We start from the raw sequence: 22,256 nt of genomic DNA, 5'->3' as shown, positions 1-22,256 counted from the left end.
TAGGTTGTTTTAAAACCAGGTTGTTTATTGGTACGTACACAGCCACGCTCACACTCACACCCCACACCCCAGCCCTGGCGCGCGGAGCCAGTACAGTACTGAGAAGGGGACCGGCAGGACACAGGGGGCTGGCGATGGGGGTTCGGGTCACTGGCGAGTCTCCAAGTAAAAACTACACGGACTGTGGGGTGAGGGGCACACGAAGCTGCAGCCTCCCATCGCGGCACACACGGGTTCTCCCGACCGCCACCGCCCTGCGGCCCCTCCCAAGGCGCCCTGAAAGGACCCAGGCACGTGGCCGACCATGACGGGCCACGGCCAAGGCCAAGCGTGCCGGAGAAGCCGGACTGGATCTCCCACTCGGCCCATCAAGTGTCCCCTGCTGCAGCTAGGCGGCCCTGTGGCCCCCACCCCCACGGTCTCAGGAGCCTCACATCCACCACCCGGGGAGGGGCCTTCTCTCTCCATCCACCACGTTCTCTGCTCGAGAATGAGCAGCTGCACTTGCAGCAGCCTGAGGGGCAGGGAGGGCGAGGACGGGGAGGGTAGCCCGCTCGGCCCCACCCCGGGGCCACCCCTCCTCTACTGAGAAGGAGCAGGGGGCTCCGTGCCCTGGCACTGCCCCGGCTCTGCACGCCTCTGGCCAGGGGGCTCTGGCCCACCCTCCCAGCTGCTAGCCAAGCCCCTGCTCGAACCCAAGTCGATCGGGTTGCACACCAGCTGCTCGGCCGCCTGGAGGACGGCGTGGCCCTGGCACCTCCCCAGGAAGCACGCTCCAGCCCCTTTCCTCTCCTCTCCTCTCCTCGGATGAAGCCCTGGGTCCCATCAGCTCCCCCCGAACCTGGGTCCCAAACACTTCCAGGCATTCTGGCAAGATAAGGAGGTGGGGAAGGAAGAGGGGTTTCTTGGGTGTGACGTTCCGAGCACGCTGGGACCTGGACCCCCAGCCCTGGACGCCACCGTGCTGCTGGGGAAAGCGATGAAAAGGACGGGAGTTGGGGGGCGGGTCTCAGGAATTTCTGGAGGAGGCAGTCCCTGCCCCCAAAGAGCCCTGAACGAAGGGTGGGTGATTTAGGGCCAGGCGGGAGAGCGACGGCCTGGACCAACTGGGCTTCCTGGACCTGGGCTAGGGCTCGCTGAAGGGGACGCCTGGACTCCTCCCGAGAGACCAGGGGAACAGAGCCTCAGGCCACCTCTCCCAGGCCTGGTTCAAGGTCAACGTAGATTTTTAGGGGCTGGGTTACTAAAGGGGTGGGGCAGGGGCAGAACCCAGAGCAGAGTAGGCTCTGTGGGTAGCTCCCTTGCCCCAGAGCCAAGCTCCCACGCAAGCCCCAGCCCCGCCCCAAGCGGCAGCTCCACCTGCCGGTCCCCTGGCGTCTGGGCCTGAGGCGGACACAGGCCACCGGCTCGCCCTCCAGCGGGCGGGCGGCACCTCTCACTGGGCGGGAGGCCTCAAGGGTTCCCCATCCTTAACCTTGGCTCAGAGCTCAGGGCCCCTTTCTCTCCGATTCGCCCCCAGGTCACGTTGGGGATGGATCCTGGGCATGCGCCTGGAGTCCCCGCTTAGCCTTCCTGCCCCAGCCTCACCGCCCTTCCGCAGCCCCTCCCAGCCGAGCCCCAGGGAGGTCCTGGAGCCAGGAGCTGCCCTGTGGACAGACGGGGAAGGCCGGGAGCGCCAGAACCGGGGTCCCGCAGCTGGGACGTGCCTGGGACCCGAAGGCCCCAGAGCCTGAGCAAGGCAGCGCCTGGAGGGCCGTCCCCGGGCCTGCCACAGGTCCCGGTCTCTGGTGGGGTCGCAGTTCAGGCCAGGCTAGGCCCAGAGGGAGGGTGAGGTCACGCCCGCCCCGGGCCGCTGCGTCCTGCGCCTTCTGCAGAAATCCCCAGCAGGGACGAGCCGGACGCCAGCCACGGCCACGAGAGACTCACGGAGGGCCCACGGGGGGACTCGGGGTGGGAGGCCAAGGGGGTCCAGGGTGTTCTGAGATCCAGGGCCGCTGGAGTCACGGAGACTGGGGGCCGCGGCAGGACTGGTACGGCGGGAGGGCCGGGCCAGCTGGGCCTGGGGACCCCAGCAGGGACAGGCCGTGACCGTGGCTAGTCCCGGAAGGCGGAGAGCATGTGACCATAGAGATAGTGGGAGCGAGCTGAGAGAGAGAGAGAGAGAGAGAGAGAGAGGCATTGCGTGGTGAGCGGAGCCTCCTCCCGGGCACAGGTGCACGTGCCCAGCTTGCAAGCAGGTGCCAGGCGGGGGCGGCGACAGCGAGCGGGGACAGGAGGGGGGCAGGCTGCACGTGGGGGGGGAGATTGCAGGGGAAGCGGCAGCGAGCAGGGGCCGGCGGGGGAGGGGGGGGCGGCATGCGGCCCGGGCTGCCCACTTACCCCGCGCCTCGGGCACACCCCGCGGGGGCCGGGGCGGGAGGGGGGGTCAGCAGGAGTAGGTCCGGACCGTGGAGGCCTCCAGCCTCGGCGCCCCCGCCGTCCCGGCTGGGAGAACACAGAGCGGCGGTTAGTGGGCGCACTCGGGGTCGGGGTGGGGGTCAGGGTGGCGTCAGGTGGGGGTCGGGTTGGTGTCGGGGTGGGGTCTGGGGTGGGGTCGAGGTCAGGGTAGGGGTCAAGGTCGGGGTGGGTGTCGGGTCAGGGTCAGGTGGGGGTCGGGTCAGGGTTGTGGTGGGGTTCAGGGTGGGGTCCGGGGTGGGGTTGGAGTCGGGGTGGGGGCTGGGGTGGGGGTCAGGGTCGGGTGGGGCCCGCCCGCCGGCCCGGGGGCAGCGTTAGTGCAGCGGCGCCTGCAGGCCCCGAGGCCCATCACTCACCCTCGGGCGTGACCTTGGGAGGCGGCGCGGCGGGGGGCTGCAGGGGCCCCAGGGTGGCCACGCGGAAGGCGGCGGGGAGCGTCTCTGCCGAGGCACCAAGCAGGCCGTGCGGCTCCCGGGGCCGGAAGCGCTTCCTCCAGGATGGTGCTCGGCGGAACACCTTGTCGTCGCCCTATGGGGACAAGGAGGCTCAGTCCCCGCCCACGCCCCTGCAGGGTCTGTAGGATGAAGCCGTGGCCCAGGTGGGGGTCCCCGCCGCCCGGGGATGCCCCCCCCACTGAGGCTGCCCCGCTGCCCTGCGACCCAGGCCCAGGCCCCAGGCGCCCACCGCTGTCTGACCAGCCAGCTCGGGTGAGTTAAGGGGCCACTCTGAGCCTCCCTATGTAGTGGCTTTTCTCTGCCGTTTCCCCCCCACTTCCCGGGCTGCCCAGCCTCAGAGGACCAGGTGAGAGCACCTGTGAGGGGTCAGGTGCGAGGCCGTGGGACCGGGCTCATCCAGAGGGAGAGGAGGTGAGCAGCCCTCTGCCACCTGCCAGCGCCTCTAAACCATCTGCCAAAGGGCACCCAGAGCCCTGGCCTGCGGGATGGCCCTGTGCACGGCCCCCTCCCACCCTGCAGAGCCCTGTGCACGGCCCCCTCCCGCCCTGCAGAGCCCTGTGCACGGCCCCCTCCCGCCCTACAGAGCCCTGTGCACGGCCCCCTCCCCGCCCTGCAGAGCCTTGTGCATGGCCCCCTCCCACCCTGCAGAGCCCACTCCCGCCCTGCTTGGCAGCCGTGCCTCATCTCCCCATGCCCCGACCCCAATGGAGACCCACCGTGTTCTCAGAACCGGCGTAGGCAGAGAGCTGCCAGAGGCGCAAGGGCCCCGCAGCCCGGCCCAGCCCCAAGGCCAAAGGCCCCTATGACTCCTGGCGCCAGGTCCAGCACGCACCGCACCGTAGCGTCGTGTTTTCCTGTGCTTAGGAGGTTATTTCCCTGAGCTCTCTCTCCGTGTCCCTCCACCCCACTCCCTCAACTCTCGCTGACTTTCAAACTCTGTGCTCCAGGACCGAGACCAGGATCTTTTTTGTTCCGACCGACATATCCCCAGCCCCCAAGGTGGTGCTTGGGGACACTGTAGGGCTCAATAAATGGCTGTTGAAGGAACGGGTGGCAGCTGGTTTCCTCCGCAGGCTTCCCATCCATGAGTTCATCAGGAACTTTCCTCATCGTTTCTTTCGTTCCAGGATCCTGCCCTCAACCCAACCCAGACTGCTGTCCCTTCCTCTCTCCCTCCCTGCTCCCCCCATTTCCACCTTCAGCCGACCCTATCACTTGTCCTCTTCTCCCTCAAGTCCTACTGTGCAAGCCTCCGGGGCCTTGAAGCCGGAGAAGGGAAACTGAGAACCTAGGACTGAAAGAGGAAGCAGCTGGAGTCAGCTCACGGTTGCTGACGCTGTGCTAGACGGCCAGACAGGAAGCATCTCCCCGGAGCTCTGACCCGCACTGTGCCCGCCACCACCACCAAACCCCACCTCGTTCCCAGAACCTGGCCTTTCCACTGTGAGCTTCCTGCAAGAACCAGTCCTCTGCAGCCCGCACCTCGCTGCATCCCGGAAGTCCGCTGTGCTGCCGAGATGACATCATCGAGGACATCATCGCCTCAGTAACCCCACCCCAGGGTCCGAAGCCTGAGAGGCTGGCTAGCCCTGCGCGCTCCGAGGGGACAGCGGGGTGTCGGGGAGAGAACAGGAACCAGAGGCGGTTCTGTTCCGTCCCTGCTCTGCCGCACATCAGCCTTTGGCCACACGCAAGTCCCCTGTGGGCTTAGTCCCTCATCAGCCCATCAGGTGGGATCATGACCTGGTCCACGTGACGCGTAAAGGGACGTCGGCCACCGCTCTACCCCATGCCTGGGCCAATGCCTGGCCCTGAGTGGGCCTTCGAAGAATATTTTTGTAAGGATTGAAGGGATACGTAGCTTTCTAATTAGAAAGCACCACGCTAAGATCCATGGGAGTCATTTTTCTAAGCAGCATCGAGAAAACCAAGCTCTTAGGTGTGGGGGCGAGTGAGAGGAGGGTCCACATGGCAGGGGCACTGGGGAAATCCAGATCTCTGAGAGCGGGGGCGGCCGGTACGGCCACACTCATGCACGCACGTATATCGCGTGTGTGTGTGAAGATCACAGTCCAAATTTCAAGGTACCTCTGAAGAAAACACCCCTCCACGAATTCTGTGTGTTCCCGCGTGGGTCTGGTCTGCTGAAGCAGAACGGCCGGTGCACGGAGGGGCACGTTAGCCCTGGTAAGCCCGGCTAAGAAAGACTAACAGGTCGGTAGCACTGACGGTGTCCCCCAAGCAGGCCCCAAAGTCCAAACAGCGGTGCTGGGCGGGGCAGGGTATGCGGAAAGGGAAGCTACAGAGACCACGGAGATCAGAAGAAACAGACCTGATTGAAGCTGGAGACGCTAAAAATAAATAATCTGGGCTCTTTTTTGACTTGTTTGGAGCCCAGGCGGCCAAGGCTGACCTGATACGCAAAGGTAGACGAGGCTGGTGATGGGAAAGTGAGAAGGGAGCGGAGGGAGGGAGCGGAGGGAGGAGGGCCGAGGAAAGGGCTGCACCCTCGGGGGACAGGCCCAGGGCCTCCCGGGTCCTCCTGGACACAGTCCAGCCTAAACTCAGGGAAAGGCCCCCCGAAACCCAGGGGGAAAGGCCGGTTTTTCATTGACCAGGGGGTCAGGAGAGGAGAACCTTAACGTGGCTTGAAGCTAACTCAAGAGTAGAACCAGGGAGGAAGCCACGCGCTGCTCATACGTCTGAGCCGCATGCCCCGCGCGAGCTGGCAGGCCGGTCACTGCAGGGCCTCGGCCGGACGCCACCCCCTGAGCCAGGATGCTCCCACAGCGCGGGCGTCCTGATAAGCAGGCTGGAGCCTTGCGGCGCCACGAGCACTGAGACATGGGGGTGGAGATTAAGAAAAAGGCGTGATCTCAAAGCGGTGGCCTCTGTGGGGCACCCGTGACCCTGCGTGGCTAGGAGGGCGGTGGGGCACAGAGTTGGAAGTCGCCAGACGCGTGACACACAGGAGCCTTTGGTTTTTGTGCGAGCAGTTTCAAGAGACGTCTCTAGGCCTATTGCCAGGCCTGCCCCTGCGCCTCCCACCATCATCCCAATCCCCCCCAGCTTCCTCCCTTCGGCCACCAATCTTCGGCCCAAGGAAAGCACAGCTCAGGAATTTCAACCCAACGAACCACCAATGCCCAAACCCCGAGGGCCCCTAATTCACAGCCAAGGACTCACATCATCCAGCTTCCGGTCTGTGCCCAAGGCCAACAGGTTGTTGAACTCTCTTTCCATCACCTGGCGTGCCTGGAGTCCACGGACGCAGAGACGGAGAGATGGGAGGGGTAGAGTTAGTGACCTCTCTGCCAGGCTGCTCCTGTTTCCTCGAGGCCCAAGGGCAGAGATGGGGCTTTCGGTGCATTTAACCCACGAGCCCCGATGCTGCTCCTTCAGGCAAACCTCAGTGTCCTCTTAGAAGTGGACCTATCAGCCTTAGGACTCTTTCCTGTGGGGCCCATTAGAAAACTGTAACTTTGCACAAAGTCAGACCACAGAACACGTTTGCACAGGTCACTTACGGGGGGAAAACCCTACATTCTGTGTATATGGGAAAAATCATGCGTCACTACCCTTCTGGAGGGTAAGTGAGCATGGAGACCATGGAAAATAAGGAGTTAGTGTATTTAGATGAAAGAAACCTATTTCATAAGGCTCCACATCACAAATTTAAATCAGGAGGACTGCGCAGTCCTACGGCCTGTGGCCCCTGGGCAGACTCGTGCCTACAGGCCTTGACCAAACCTTCCAGGAGCCTAAGTCAGCAGGAGATTTGGGAAACGTCAAAAACTACAAAGTTTTGGAAACAGCCACCAGATACTCTCAACCACTGATGGTGAAGAATTTCACACCGGGTCGGCTCCCGCCGCCCCTAACAGCTGCGCTAAATGGACCAGGCAGGAAAAACAGAAGGTTCGCAAGCGCCGGAGGGGCCTCCTGCTGCTCTGCAGAGGCGCGGACACGTGTGGACAGGAGACGATGCTGGAGAAGAACAAGCCCGTTTCTGGGTGGAAAACGTTAACCACGGAGCCTCGCAGGAACTGTCAGCATCGAGAAGGTGATTCTCATGAGTGATGCAAGAGGAGGAGCATCGTCCACTTCCAGGCATCCAGAGGACACCGCTCCTCCGGTGACCATCCTCCAAAGCTGTGGGGCGGGCGAGCACGTGCGGGGGAACTTGGGGATCTCGGCTCTGCTTAGAGAATTGAGGATCCGTGTTCTCCACTCCGCCGGGTTGGGGGGGCCCACCGGGCCCGTGTGCCGCCCCGCACCCCCAAAGTGCCAGCACGCCCCCAGGTTATGGGCCGACACAGCCTACCCTCACGCAGGCCGAGACGCATCTGCTCTCGGAATAGCTTTTGTGGCTCTAGCTGCTGAATTTCAAGAGACCTGACAGCTGCAAACAGTCCAGACAAGGGCGGCTAAACCGATCAGGGCAGGAGGCGCGTCTATAAGAGGAAAGCCTAAAAGAATTAGGACCACTCCGTCTGGAGCCCCAAAGGCCTGGGCCCCGCGCAACACAATCAGAGGCGGTGAAATGACAAGAGGCAAGGCCGGGTCAACCCCAATCAGTGTGGAGGAGGCCTGGACGGCGGGAGCCGGCATGACAGGAGGGGCTCCAGGCGACAGGTAGCACTTCCAGCATCTGCCACCCACAGGAAGTTCGAGAGGCCAAATGTGTAAATCGGTCCAAGGGAGCTCGGGTAGTCCTGGACGACGGCTCCGCAGTGATTATGAAATGGGTCAAGGAGACGTCTCATCTTCTGAGCTGTGGCAGGGACACAAAGCCCTGGCCCGGGGAGGCTCTGGGCTGTGGCGTCTGGTGCAGTGAGCTCTCTCCACCCGCGGGGCCCAGAGGCCTGTCCTTCAGGCGGGGGACAGAGGAGACGGCCGGCTCTCGGGTCCCCTCGGGCCCCAGGGCTAGTCCTCCTCTAAGAGCAGTCAGGTCAGAAAAGCAGAGCGAGGAAAGGTAGCCGCAGGGGTCAAAGGTGAAGGTGGGGTTTGGAGAGGGTGAGGGTGCCCACGGCGGCGTGGTCTGGGTGCCTGCGCGCCACGTGTGAAGGACACTTGCTCCCTAGGCGGCTTGGGGGTTCGAGGACATCGTGTCCCCCCGACACAGGCTCTAGCACAGTCCCCCCAACAAATCCCTAGCCTGTGTGTGGGAGCGGGAGGGGGAGAGGGAGGGAGAGTGGGGCGGGGGGACGGGACAGGGCTGCCCACCTGGGTGTTCTGCGTGGGGATCTGCAGGACCAGGGCCAGCGTGTTGTGGTCAAAGTTCTCGTCCAGGGCCAGCAGGGCTCCGTGCACGCCGCTCTCCTGCAGGTTTCCCGCGTAATCCCGGAGCCCAATGGACTGCACCCAGTGCACCACCTGGTCGTTGGTCCAGACGAGCACGTCTGCAGGGCACGGCAAGCAAGGGGCAGGAAGAGGCAACGGGTTCGGCCTGCAGAAGCAGGGCTCCCTGCGCCCAGTGCTCCAGTCCACCCACTTCCCACGGCGTCCTCTCCGTCCTCCCCGGCGCCCGGGCTCCTGAAGAAGCAGCCCCAGCACCCTCCACCCCTGCCAGCCTCCAGGACTCCAGGCCAGGCGGTTCCCGGCTCCCCCCGGTGCCCCTGCGGGGGCCGCCTCCTGCCTCTAGGCTGGCACCGTCCCCTTCTTTCTCCACCTCTGAAGAGTCTTCTCAGACTTGTCTCCTTCCTGCTCGGTGCCGCCCACATCACCAAGCCGCAGGACCACCTTCCCACACCAGTCCACAGGACCGGCCTGGGGGTTCACTGCGCTGGTCCAGCCAGTGGCCACTGGGGGGCGGGGGGTGCAGCTGACTGGGCAGGGACTGTTTCTTCTCCACCAGATGGCAACACCCTTCGGGCACAGACCATGTCCCCCCAGGTCTGGAGCTTCCCTGAGACACGGAATGTCTTCCCCACCCGCCACTCACTCGAGGCAGGGGACGGTGAGGCAGGGGCCTGCTCCCAAGGCTGCCCCCACGCCGCTGGACAAGCTTACCCTTGATCTCGTGCTGGCTTTCCTCCCGTCGTCTCTCCAGCTCCTTCCGGTCATAATTGAGCCTCTTCAGACACATGATGCCGTACTGAAGACTGGTCCTGCAGGCACACAGCCCCGAGCAGAGCCTCAGTGGGGCCACATCCCTGCCCTCTGCCCCACGTCCAGCGCCAGCCCCAACATGTCCAGGCCCACGTCTCCCGGCACACACTGCACCCCAGCCCACCCCTGCGCCTGCGCCTCCTCCTCCCGGGGCATGCATGGGGTTCAGTCCAAGGCTCCTTCCCCTCCGCTGCCCACTCCATGTCCTCACTCTAGGCCAGGGTATGGGTCTGATCGTTGGAAAGACAGTTCTCTGAATGAAGCAACATCCCCCCCCCCACTCTTTAGACACTGGAATGACCCTACAGGTATCTGACCCATAACGATATGATGCTACAGAAAGAGCCCCACAGATATTCTTTGACTCCCCATTTCACTCAGAGTCCTCACAATGACCTACGTAAGCTACATGATTTGCCTTTGTACACTGACTCCTCTGTTGTTCCTCAAACACACTTATGCCTGTGTACCTCAGGGCCTTTGCACTTGCTACTGTCTGCCTGCAGCACTCCTTCCCCAATCCGTTGCATGGCTCACCCCTGTCTCCTTTATGTCTCTCCTCAAATGTCATCTTCTCAATTCATTGGTCACCTTGTCCACCTGATTTAAAGCTGCAATGTCATCATCACCACCCCAGCCCATACGGCTCATCCTCTTTACCTTGGTCTCATTTTTTCCCCTGGCACTTTTTATCTATACACACACACGATAGATGGATGGGTGGGTGGATGGATGGATGGATGGATGGATGGATGGATGGACAGATGGAAGGATGGGTGGATGGATAGATGGATAGATGAATGGATAAATGGATGGATGGATGGATGGATGGATGGATGGATAAATGGATGGATGGAAGGATGGATGGATAGATCAATAGATGGATGGCTGAACGGATGGATAGATGAATGGATGGATGGATGGATGGATGGATGGATGGATAGATGGGTGGATGGATGGATGGAAGGTGGATGGATAGATGGATGGATGAATGGATGGATGGATGGATGGATGGATGGAAGGATGGGTGGATGGATAGATCAATAGGTGGATGGATGAACGGATGGATAGATGAACGGATGGATGGATGGATGAATGGATGGATGGATGGATGGAAGGATGGATGGAAGGATGGGTGGATGGATAGAGGAACGGATGGATGGATGGATGGATAGATGGGTGGATGGATGGATGGAAGGATGGATGGATAGATGGATGGATGAATGGATGGATAGATGAACGGATGGATGGATGGATGGATAGATGGGTGGATGGATGGATGGAAGGATGGATGGATAGATGGATGGATGAATGGATGGATGGATGGATGGATGGATGGAAGGATGGATGGAAGGATGGGTGGATGGATAGATGAATGGATGGATGGATGGATGGATGGAAGGATGGATGGATGGATGGATGGATGGATGGAAGGATGGGTGGATGGATAGATGAATGGATGGATGGATGGATGGATGGATAGATGGAAGGATGGGTGGATGGATGGATGGATGGATGGATGAATGGATGGATGGATGGATGGAAGGATGGATGGAAGGATGGGTGGATGGATGGATGGATGGATGGATGGATGGATGGAAGGATGGATGGAAGGATGGGTGGATGGATAGATGAATGGATGGATGGATGGATGGATAGATGGAAGGATGGGTGGATGGATGGATGGATGGATGGATGAATGGATGGATGGATGGATGGAAGGATGGATGGAAGGATGGGTGGATGGATAGATGAATGGATGGATGGATGGATGGATGGATGGAAGGATGGATGGATAGATGGATGTATGAACGGATGGATGGACGGATGGATGGATAGATGGAAGGATGGGTGGATGGATGGATCACTAGATGGATGGATGGATTAATCAATCCATCGATCAATCCCAGTTAGAATGGAAACTCCATGAGGGCAACTTTGTTTTGTTCACTGATAAATCTCAAACCCCTGGGAGGGTGCCTGGCACATAGTAAACGCTGTGAATGTTTACTGCATGAAATGAGCTGGTTCACAGAAAGTACTAAAGGAACCTAACCAGTACCGGATAGAGTAAGCGCTCAATAAATAACAACTACGCCAGGCCAAGAACCCCAGAATCTGAAGGTCAAAGGGGCCGCACAGGCCAGCAGTCCAAGCTCCCGTCTCATTCGGGCCTCGCCTGGGTCGCGTCCTACTGAGGAGTGTAAACACCTGTGCCCAGCACCTCAGTGACAGGGAGCCCAGCACCTGTCAGGCAGCTCGCCCACCTCCGCTGCAGTGCTCGTCTCTGCCCTGGACACTGCTGGTCATTCAGCCTCTGGGGTTGTCATCCGTCAAGTGGAGGACAGCCGTTCCTCCCCAGCTCTATCGTGGAGGCCGTGGCCTCGTGAAGTCAAATCGTGCAGCCTGCTCCCCCCACCCCAGCGCCGCCCCAGCCCCGCTGCCTAGAACAAGCCCTTGGGGCTCAGAGGCATCACTTCCAGGAACTCTACTGCCTCAAGGCAACCAGTGGTGGCTCGGGCGGGTCCACGCAGGCCCAGGGGCGGGCAGGATCACGTGCCTCCCGACCAGAAATGCTGTCTGTGTGCCTCCGCTCTCACTTGCTATAATTTTCTGTCCAATTCCTAGGACTTTCAAAGCGTTTGCGTAGCACAGTGAAAAGGCAGAGTCAGATCCACCGGGGTCTGAAAGGCCTCAGCGCCGGGAGCCGGGCCCTCCCCTCCCGCAGAGCAGCGGCGGGCACGGCAGGGGAGCAGCACGGAGCAGCGCGGCCTCGTGCCTGGAGGACGGGGCACCCAGCTGCAGCACCACTTCGGGGGACAGTGCTGATCCCTGCAAACAGCCAAACTCTCCAAACTCTAGGAGAGCTGCTCCACAGGACACTACGGCCGGGGGCGCCCGGGGGCTCAGCGGTCGGGCGTCTGCCTTCGGCTCAGGGTGTGACCCCGGGGTCCCGGGATTGAGTCCCACATGGGGCTCCCCACAGGAGCCTGCTTCTCCCTCTGCCTGGGTCTCTGCCTGTGTCTCTGCCTCTCTCTGTGTGTCTCATGAATAAATAAATTTTAAAAATCTTTTTTAAAAAAGAGAACGCTATGCTCCAAGGAATAAAGCTCCAAGAGAGAAGGGTGCGGGCCCCATTCTGCAACCACCTGGCTGAGTGAGCGGGTCACGCTTGATCTCTATTGGGCTTGTTTCCCTCACTAAAAGGAGAGTTCTCAAATATCTTTTTTTTTTTTTTTTTGGTCATAAACATTATGACTTAAAAGAATTTTTAAAGACACTAGAGCATGCCTGTGAAACGCTACGTGGCATAAGAGCAGGTTATAGGTAGTCGAGGTGAGGAACACGGAGATGCTTCAGAAGCCCCGAAGACCTCAAGACGGAGCCGACCTGGAACCTCAGCATGTGGAGGCTGAGGCACTCCAAGGGCCTTCCCAGCCCCACAGGCCAGCGGCCGTGTGTCCGCAGCCCCATCAGCCATCGGGGAGGGGACAGGTGCAGCCTCCAGGGCACAGATGGAACCCCCCCCCCCCCCGCAAGGCCTCTCAACAGATCTTCCCGTTGTTTTTCAAGAGAAGCCAGACATCCAGAACGTCGTGTAAAATGTCCTAGTGTTAAAATACTGGTAAGTGACTTCATGATCTTTAAAATACCGAGTCGGCCAAACGACACGACCTGGGGACCTGGGCCCACGTCTGCCCACGGGCGGCCAGCTGGGGAGACCTCGGCAGCGGGGACAGAGCCGGAGGGTATCCCGCCCCCAAGGGCCCCAGACCCGGGCGCAGGCAGGACGAGGGCCCGGAAAGGCCCTTCCCCTCAACTGGGAAAGACGGGGAACCCAGGCGGGGCCGCGGCTCCAGGCCGAGAGCGCCCGGCCCAGAGAAGGTCTGCAGGCCCGAAGGCCGGGAACGACACGGGGCTGGGGGGAATCTCCCGGAAAGCGAAGCCGCGGAAGCGACTTCCCGGGCGCGAAGGGCGGGAGGCCAGAGGCCCGGGTGCTTCCGCGGGCGGCAGGACGGGGAGACCTGTGGGCCCACCGGGCCGCAGCCCCGCTCACCGGTGGAAGCTGTCCACCATCTTCAGGTGGACCCGCAGGTCCTTCTTGGTGAGGTGGTCCAGCATGCGGGCATCCACCAGGCACTCCATGAAGTAGCTGCGGTACTGGGGGAGCCCCAGGCTGGGGAGCCACTCGTTCCCAATCCACTCGTGGTTCATGTCCCCGTAGGCCAGGGTCTGCAGGGACAGGGACGGCGGGATGGGAGAGGCAGCCGGCGCCCAAGCGGGGACAGACCCCACTCCGTCCTCCGTGGCGGCCTACTTCCCACTAAGAAGCCGGGAGTGGTGGCAGGTGCAGGTGCCAAGCGGGACTTTCTAAGGTCTCAGAATGGTACGGGTCCACCCACGGGTCACTTGTCTGCACTAACGAGCAGAAGCAAGATCCCCTGAAGCCCTTCCTGGCGACTCGGGGCCGCACCTGCGGTGTCGGTGGCACACTGACCCGTCGGCCCCAAGCCCCGGACCCTGGGTGCAGGCCGCGTCCATGGGACCGGCCCCCCGCAGCCCCGAGCGGGACGTGCTGACTCGAGAGCCGTGGCGTCGCCCGGTGCCCAGGCTCTAGGGCCGCCGTCCGTCCGGGGCGCCTGGGTCCCCTGCATGCACCCACGGCCCCATCTCCCACTGCCGGCAGCGGGGGCTTCTCTGGCCGCCCAGCCCCTGGAAGGCGGGAGGAGCCCCCCATCACTGCCTCCTCACCCTTCATTTTGCTTTAGATTGGAAAACCTCTTTTTACTTTTTTGGAATGAAACCATCATACAAATAAAAATGAGCGTAGCCTGTGCTCGTTATCCAGCACAAAAGTGAGGTTGCCGCCGACGGACAGCGACCACGCCGGGCGTCCCATGGCTGCGCCCACCCGCTGCCCCTCTGGAGGTAACCGCTAGGCTCACTTTGCTATCACGTCCTTGCTGGAGAAAAATGTTCCTACGGTTTCTGTGGTCACTGATGTATGTGCCTCTAAAAACAGATATGAAGGTTCTTGTGTTTGAGCTTTGCTATAAAATCCTATGAATCTTTTGGGCTTGGGTTCTGCACTTGATGTGACGTGTCCTGTGCTGCAGGCTCCACGGGGTGAGGACACGGCCCCTCATGCCCAGGGCCCGGCCGGGTCGCCCTGTGAGGACGACTCCCAGGGCCACGCGTGTGCTCGCGTCTAGTGCTCGCCTCTGCCGGACCCAAGGGAGGGCCGTGGTTTGTCGCTTCTGTGCCCGGAGACCCAGAGGGCCTGGTCCCCGGAGGCGGCTCAGCAGGCGTCTGCCCGTGAGCAAAGGGGCCCCAGCAGGCTTGGCTGGGGAAGGGGGGTCGGCACCCCCGGGAAGGGGGGGAGGCCGGTGCCTGGGCACGGCCCTCCAGGGACGTAAAGAGACAGGGACGCCGGCAGGCCCGCGGGGCAGAGAGCCGGGCACGCGGGGTCTTACCTGAGCCCAGCTGCCTTCCTCACTGTCCTGCAGGGATGAGCGCAGCGTGTCGGGGAAACAGGCAAAGTCAAGACCCCTGGGAGCGTCCACCCCGGGCCCAACCCAAGGAGGGAGCAGACACCCCGGGGCCGGGAGGGTGGCACAGGGCAGCTTGTTGGGACACACGGGAGCAACTGCGCGGGCGCCAGACACACGCTCCCATGCGCCCCGCAGGCTCTCCCGCTCCCCGGCCCCGGGGTCAAGCCCAAGGCAGGGACCCTGCGGCTTCTGGCCGCGACGCCCGCCCCCCGCAGCGCAGCAGGGACCGGTCCCCCGCACACTCTCCCATCCGCCTCTTTCCCAGCTCCCAGCACCTGACGACAGGACCCGACACGCACGGGGCACCGACCTCACGCTAGGCCATCTGTGCCCCCACCGCCACAACCGTCCCCTCCTCCTCACGGCCGTCCTCAGCCCCAAGCCCAGGCCCAGGACCAGACTCACTGTCTTGGTGGGTGTCGCCAGAGTCTCCATCTCTTCGTGGGTGACCCAGACATTCCCGGAAGACTGCAGGCAGAGAGGAAGTCTAGCTGGGCCTGCGTGCGGGTCCCCAGACGCCCTTGGGGCCAGGAAGTCCGAGCACGAGGACAAACGTCCCCCCGGGTGTCCCCCAGGCCCGGCCCTGAGCCCGCACTGTCGGCCTGAGCAGCTCCCAGGATCACTGGGAGATGCTCAGCAAACGCTTTCTGGACGAACATGAACGGAGGGTGCGGGTCTGGAACACGGGCTGGTCCCAGTCACAGAGACGGGTGGCACTGCGAGCTGCCACCCGAGGGTCCGCACCCTGTGGACGGCCTGCACGGCCAGGAGCGAGGTCACAAATGCCCCTGCCTGCCTGCCTCCGATCGACGCAGAGCCCCCGGAGCCCTCCCGCCCAGAGCTCTGCAGGCAGCTGGGCCCACGGGCAGTACGTGGAGGAACTAGGCCGCTGAGGCCCCCGGAAGCCACGTCCTGGGGACAGGGGGTCCTCCGAGGGGCGGGAAGGGCGGGAATCAAGCCTGCCATCGTCCCATGCCTGGACGGTCTCCCCGGCGCCCGGGCGTCCTGGGCGGGGCCACTCACGGTCCGGGAGGTGGGCGGGGCGGACGGGCTGGTCAGCGACACCATCTCCTGGATGGCCAGCCGGAGCTTGAGGCGGTGCAGGGCGTTGCTGATGCCGATCTCACGCTGGATCTCCGTGTCCGACAGGGCCGACATGATGGCGCCGCTCTTGACGTTGGCCCGGCAGGCGGCCACGTACCAGGCGGGCATCCCCACCCAGAGCTGCAGGCACAGGCACGGAGCAGGTCCAGCCCCTTCCCCCGACCTGGGCCCCGCCGCCAGGAGCCTGGCGCATCCGTGGCCCCGCGAGCAAGCAGAGCAGAAGAATCAGACACGTGGGGTGACCGTCACCAGATGCGTCTCTTTCCCGTCTTACGGATGGAAAATCTGAGGCCCGAGAACGTGTGGGGATCCCAGACCACGCGGTGCCTCGCTCCCGGGGCCGCCTGAGGGTCAGGGTGCCGCGTCCCTGACCCACGCCAAGCTCCCGGGGGCATCGGCTCCGCCTCCCAAGTGCCCCGTCCCTGCCCCTGCGGAGGAAGGGCGCCCGGCCCTGGAGACACGGGCTGAGAGTGCCCGCCCCCCCACGGGCCCAGGGGACCCCCCAGGCCTACCTCCAGCCAGGAGACCACAGTGGGGCCGTCCCACTGGGCGAAGGGCATTCCCTTCCTGCGGGCATCCTCAAGCAGCTGGTGTCTGGTGGGGAGAGGAACAGACTCGCTGCTGTCCCCCTGGCCCAGCCCCGCTGACCCCGCCCCCCGGCCCCGCGCCACCCCTGCTGCTCACCTGGAGCACTAGGGTGCCCGTCCTGCCCCCAGCCTCCCCCCGGCTCATCCTGACAACCACCTCGCCGTCCCCGCCGGTCCTGTGTGGCCAACAACCCCCTTCAGAAGGGCCTGGGCCTGGCTCCGGCTGCCGAGCTTGGGCCCAGCACTGAGGGACGGGCCGTGGGCCCCGGCTGCCCCCCGGCCCCGGCCACCCCCAGCTCTTACTTCTTCTTCAGCCGCCGGTCCTTCTCTGCCTGGGTCCCCAGCTTGGCAGGCACCATGGGCTCCTGCAGACCAAGCTCGGAGTCTGTCAGCATGACTGGAAGGGGACAGACGGCATGTGAGCTCGGCCCCCCCACCCCCTTGGCCCCGGCCTGAGCCGGGCAGCGGAGGCTCCTCGGTGCTCGAGAGCCTGGGAGGCCCGACGGGACCACCTGCTGCCCCGGGGCCTCCACTCTGTCCCTACACCCAGCAGCCCCACCGTGGCCTCCAAAGGTCCCCGTCCAGTGCCCCCCCCCGGCCCCGGGTCCTCCTCCTCCTCGGCCTCCTCGGCCTCCTCGGCCCAGAGAGCCTCCCCAGAGCCTCAGCCCTGCAGATGTGCCCCAGCCAGACAGACCGAGGCGGTGCCCCCACAGCAGCAGGAGCCCACACAGGACATGGCCCTGCTCCAAAGCGAGTCCAAGGGAACCCAGAGAGCCCGGTGTGAACCGGCCCCGCGCCGGAGCGGATAACCCGACCTGACCAGGGGGAGAAACACCTGAGATGCCTGCCCCTCGGCCTTCCTCACTTGCAGGCCCACAAGGGGCAACCCTCCAGGCTCTGTGTCCTCCTATCAAGGGTCGCTGAGCAGATGCCAACCCCACAGGGTCCGCACGAGGGTCACGGGGGAGAACGCACCAAGTTTCAGTCGCTCCGCACGGCGCACACGGCAGTGGGTGTGGGCGACCCAGACGCCACGTGAGATGCCGTCTAAGGGTTGGTGCGGGGAGCAGAGGCCCTCCCACGGCTCGGCTGCCCACAGGCCACCCTCCTGGGCTCCCTCCCCACCCCTTCCTGCTCCACCATCCCCTGCGCCCCTGCGGGCTGGGGCAGGATGCCCTACCTCCTTCCAAGCAGAGGACAGGTGCCGAACCCCCTCCTCCTCTCCTCCTCCCCTCCCCCTCCTCCTCCACTAGTGGCAGGAAGGTCTGGTTACACCTTTGGGTTCAAAGGTTCCTCCCTGTAGCTGATTAGCCCCCCCACCCCCACCCCCTGCCTGGCAGGCACTGGCCCTGCTCCAGTTGCCCTGGGGGACGTGTTGTGGCCCCTCAGAGCTGCCCCAGCCTGGGGTCTGCAGCCACCTCTGCCCCCCCAGCCCCCCTCTCCGTACGAAGCCCCTGCACCCAGCACCTGCCTCCCCAGGGCCTGCAGTCCCTACACGCATCCCTATGGCGCGGCCTCCTACATCACCCTCCAGCAGCAGCCCAGCTGCGGCCCAGCAGAGGAAGCCCCCCTGGCGTCCCTAGCACCGCAGGGCCGAGCTCTAGCCAGACGCCCCCCAGCACCCGGCTCCCAGCACAGGGTTTTGGGGCCGTCGCTTTGCTTGCTGCAAGGCACCGCGCTCCCTGAAGGAAGGCCCCGCTCTGACCCCAGCATGTACAGCAGCTGCTCACTACGGGTCTGACTGGATGGGGGGGGGCGGGTGGAGAGGAACATGGGCCTGGGGAAGGCGGGGCAGAGGCCGGTACCTACTGTGCGCCGACCCGCGGCAAGTGCACAGAACTTTCTATCCGCACAGGAGCGAGTGCCAGGCCTGCCCGGGCGCTTATGCCGCCCACAGGACCTCTACGGAGCCGCGGGCCCAGGACACGTTGCGTCCCGGACGCCAGTCCTAGTCGGGAGCGGACGGTCCTCGAGGAAGAACTGGGAAGGTCCTCCCCAAGGTCCTGAGCACAGAAAACCTCCACATGGCCTGGAAGCTCCGAGGCCCCCGCCTGTGGCCCACTGCCTCCGGGGAGCCCCCCGAGCTGAATCTGCCCGACGGCCGCTGCCAGCCGCGGGCCCACGAGCCAGGGTCCCAGGACGCCCTCCCGCCCCGGCCCGCTGCGGGCGCCCGCTGGCTGGGGGAGGACAGACACCGTGGCCCGTGGCTCCGTCCCGGCTCAGCTGGATGAGCCGGCCCTTCTCTTTCTTCCCGAACAGGCGGCCGATGGACGACTTGATGCCCTTGCGCTTGGCGCCCTTGTGCAAGGAGTCTTGGCTGCTGTTGCTGCTGCTGGGGTTGCTGCCCTGATCCTCCAAAGCACTGAGGACGACAGCCACGGGGAGAAACACGCTTTCACCATCACGGGCCGGGGGCCAGGCCTCAGGGAGCCCTCACAGTAAGTGGGGGCGGGGTGGGCGCGAGCAGGCGAGCCGGGACACAGCGCGTCCTTCAAACAGAAGCTGTGGGGGGGGCGTTCAGACACCTGGACCGGGGAGACTCGGCCCTGCAGAGGCAGGGGAGGGGCCCGGCGACCCTGGGGTCCGCGGACTCGGGCACGTACCTCCTGCCTTCTTCCTGGCTCAGGGCTGGATGGCCAAGCTTCTCTAGCCGCAGCGTCCTGGGTGAGGAAGGAGGAGAAGTCTCACATTTTATGGTGGCTTTATCCTCTCGGTTCTCTTCCCGAGACACTGGCGACTGAACAGACAGTGGAGCCGTCAGGGAATAGAGGGAGAGACCTGGGGCCTGCCTACCCAGCCCAGACGAGGCAGAGGAGCCTGGAGAAGCGCGGCAGGAAGGGGGGGCCTCTCTGAGCCATACCGGACTCGGGGCCCAGGGGAGGGAGGCCAAAGGGGACGGCCTGGGGGGGCGACCCCGTGAGGACCCGGCTCGGCTGGGCGGCACTCACCAGGAGCTTCCTCCTATGTTTTCTTAAGTCACTGGGCTGGAAGAGAGAGGGGAGGGGATGCTCAGACTCACCCTCCGGGTCCCGAGAGCCAACCCAAGGGGGGCCCAGGGTCCTAGGAGGGGAACATAGGGGTCAGTGCCTCCCACAGGCCTGGAGACAACCCCACAGCGGAGAAGAGCTGGCCCGGAGACGGAAGCCAGGGCCACCTCTGGACAAGAGGGGCACGTCCAGGCCGGCCGCGGGTCTCGTGAGCGCTCTGTGCCCACACGAGACGGGGCTGAGGACACGTGGCAGGCCCTCTGCGACCCCAGGGGGCGGGCAGGGGCCCCACACACCGGGTCGGCACACATCGCGGGAAGAGGACGCTGGGCCCCCCGAGGACGGAGCCCAGCAGGCCTGAGAGCCCCCGGGCTACTCACCCACCGCCCCAGGGCACTCACCAGGGTCATGACCCCCATGCGGTCCAGGTCCTGGGCAGCACTGCGGGAGGCCAGCTTGGGTGTGGAGCGGCCACTGAGCGGAGGGGACGCGCTGGCCAGGGACAGGGCGGTCAGCGAGGTGGGGATGGAGCCGCGCTTGCGCAGCTGAGTCAGGTTGAGGGCCTCCACGCTGCCGCTGCTCACTCGAGTCTCGATCTCCTCGGCACGCAGCTCCGTGGACTCCTTCTCCTCCTGGATCATCCTGGGAGGGAGGCGAAAGCAGGCCTTGCGTGGGCCCTGGCGAGGCCTGTGCCACGCTCCCCACCCGGGCCCGGGTGCTGCTCCCCCTGCAGCTCACACCACGTCTCATCCCTTCCTCCTTAGCTGACCTCGGCGACCACAGCTCCCGAGTCCAACAGACGCCGTCCCCGGGAAAGGAGGCCCCAAGCCGGTGGGACACAAACCATCCCGGACGGCAGGACTCGACCTACCAGATTACACGGGCAGCCCCGAGTCAGCTCAGGGGCCTCAGTTTCCCCCGTACCTGACGTTCCCAAACGCACATCCTTTAACTGACACCGACCCCTGATGGACTTTGTCTGTTCCACAGAGAAACGAGAAAACCCACGATAACCCTGCAGGGGCTGGGGTGGGAGGGGGCCCCGGAGACGCGCGTGCGCACACCCTCACACACGCACACGCGTGTGCGCCGACTGGGAGCGAGACCCGAGGGCGCTAGAGGGCCCTTCCCCTGTGGCCCGGGGGTGTGCAGGGGCCACGAGGGCCCTTGGGTGCTTTCCTTTGCAGAACACAAGTCAGCAGCCCTACGTGCGAACTCTCCCGCCGGCGCCCTCGTGTGTGCGTGTGCGTGTGCGTGTGCGTGTGTGTCAGGGAGGGAGGCCTCCTTTCCAGCGGGTCTGTGAGACCCAGAAGTGGGGGAACCATGGAGGCCGCGGCCCTCGGCGCCGTAAAGCCTGGTGCAGCCGGGCTCAGATGTGGCCTGGCGGCGGGTCGGACGCGACTAAGCATCCCCAGGGGCAGCTGCAGCCCAGGTGGGCGTCCCCTTCCCCGCCTGCGAGCCTCGCCAGGATGAGGGACGCTGCAGAACGGGAGCCCGGCTCTCTGCCTCCGCCCCGGGCACACCACACAGCGCCCCGGGTTCCCGTCCCTTCCCCGGGAAGCGGGAGCAGCGCTGCCTCCCCGAGACGCACGGCCGAGCGGAGCACCCGCAAAGCCCTCCCGCGACTGGGCCTCGGCGGCGGGGGCTACGGGCTCAGGGCCCCAGTGTCAGGCCCCTAGGGTCAGCCGGTCGCACCCTCCCGCCCCGCACCTGGGCCCAGACGGAGCACTCGGAGGTGCGGCTGCGAGACCACGCGTCCTGGGAGCCCGCTTCCAAGGGGCCGCCCCTGCCCCACCTGATCTCCTCGTTGATGGCGTCCAGCTGCTCCTGCAGCATCATGGCCAGGGTCTGCGCGTCCGAGTGGCCGCCGGGGGAGGCAACGTCCACGGAGCCCACCAGGCCCCCGGGCTCGTCCTCATCCACGTCAGAGATCTCGGCGTCACTGTCAAAGGCCGGGGCAGCGGCGGGGGCCAGCACCCCGGGCCGTGGGGACGGCTCCCAGTCCTTAGCAAAGGAGGGGACAAGAGTCGTAATAAGACCCCAGACAGCCCAGGAGCAGGACCACCCCCATCCCGGCCGCACCGGCCTCTCCCGAGGACCCTCGCCAAGCGCAGGGTCCCAGGCCCGCCTCAGGCCTCAGGCCTCAGAATCTGCACTGTAACAAGTGTTCTGGGGGACTTAAAGCACAGCTCAAGGAGCCGGGTAGCAGAATGGTTAGGGACACGTCCCAGGGAGAGGCGGCCTTGCTGGGAAACCTGACCAGTAGCTGCGCCACCGTCGTAAAGTTGCTTGACCTCTCTGTGCCTCAGTTCCCTCATCTGTGGAACGGGGACAGTAGTGGTGCCTGCCCACATCGTAGGTGACGGTGAGAGCAGAGCGGGGACACGCATGGAAGCACCTAGCACGGGGTGTGGCCCACAGCGGGCTCTCCGGGAAGGCCACCCCTTCTGTACACACAGAGTCACTATGGGGCTCCAGGACCCGAGGGAAGCCGAGTGGTCCTGTCCGTCTGCGTCTCCACCGCAGCACCCCGCGGTCAGCCCTCTGGGGTGGTGGCCGCTAGGAAGGCACCCGACAAACCTCTCCAGCCCACAAAAGCGGGGAAGAGGAGAGAGCACAGACGTGGGCCGCGCCAGGAGGGCAGGGGGCAGGCCTGGGATAGCGAGGTGCCCTAAGCCATCCTCTGGCTCCCACAGCCCCGAGCCCGGCGGGCGCGTCTCCAGCTCCTGGGCTCCTGCTGCATTCTTAGCAACGGAGAGATGTGAGGGCGAGGGGACAGCGAGATGAGGGGACGCCTCCCCCAGACCCTGCGGGGCCTTAGGGAAGGCGGGGACTGGCTTCAGGGCAGGGTGTGGGACGCAGGGGCCCTTCCCTGCCTGCATCTCCCTGTCTGTCCGCGCCCGCCCACCCACCCCGGGCCAGTCTCAGCAGGAACACAAGGCTGCTGCTCGGAAAGCTTCAGGTGCCATCCCCAGGGCCTCGTGACCCGCCATCCCTCCCTCCCTC

The 22,256-nt window shown here is 64.3% G+C and overlaps 1 protein-coding gene across 2 annotated transcripts in view; it reads right to left on the bottom strand.

Moving 5' to 3' along the window:
• PPFIA4 (PTPRF interacting protein alpha 4) overlaps window positions 1-22,256 on the bottom strand; it is a 45,683-nt gene continuing 23,427 nt past the window's right edge. The window contains exons 15-31 of one of the 2 annotated variants that reach the window (XM_072733645.1): window positions 21,046-21,254; window positions 19,652-19,892; window positions 19,212-19,247; window positions 18,867-19,000; window positions 18,459-18,625; window positions 16,567-16,660; window positions 16,189-16,270; window positions 15,596-15,796; window positions 14,978-15,040; window positions 14,495-14,521; window positions 13,078-13,253; window positions 8,922-9,019; window positions 8,136-8,311; window positions 6,096-6,164; window positions 2,811-2,982; window positions 2,380-2,484; window positions 1-2,144 (exon numbers count right to left, since the gene is read on the bottom strand). In XM_072733645.1, the coding sequence (XP_072589746.1) occupies window positions 2,426-2,484; window positions 2,811-2,982; window positions 6,096-6,164; window positions 8,136-8,311; window positions 8,922-9,019; window positions 13,078-13,253; window positions 14,495-14,521; window positions 14,978-15,040; window positions 15,596-15,796; window positions 16,189-16,270; window positions 16,567-16,660; window positions 18,459-18,625; window positions 18,867-19,000; window positions 19,212-19,247; window positions 19,652-19,892; window positions 21,046-21,254 (2,004 nt within the window). In that variant the 3' untranslated portion in view covers window positions 1-2,144; window positions 2,380-2,425. The remainder of the gene's footprint in view (window positions 2,145-2,379; window positions 2,485-2,810; window positions 2,983-6,095; window positions 6,165-8,135; window positions 8,312-8,921; window positions 9,020-13,077; window positions 13,254-14,494; window positions 14,522-14,977; window positions 15,041-15,595; window positions 15,797-16,188; window positions 16,271-16,566; window positions 16,661-18,458; window positions 18,626-18,866; window positions 19,001-19,211; window positions 19,248-19,651; window positions 19,893-21,045; window positions 21,255-22,256) is intronic. The other variant, XM_072733646.1, reaches the window with a different exon arrangement.

This window comes from Vulpes vulpes, chromosome 13 (assembly GCF_048418805.1).
Source record: "Vulpes vulpes isolate BD-2025 chromosome 13, VulVul3, whole genome shotgun sequence".
In the NCBI taxonomy this organism is placed as follows: domain Eukaryota; kingdom Metazoa; phylum Chordata; class Mammalia; order Carnivora; family Canidae; genus Vulpes; species Vulpes vulpes.
Note: the sequence above shows the minus strand (reverse complement) of the source record. Positions and strands in the feature narration are given on the sequence as shown.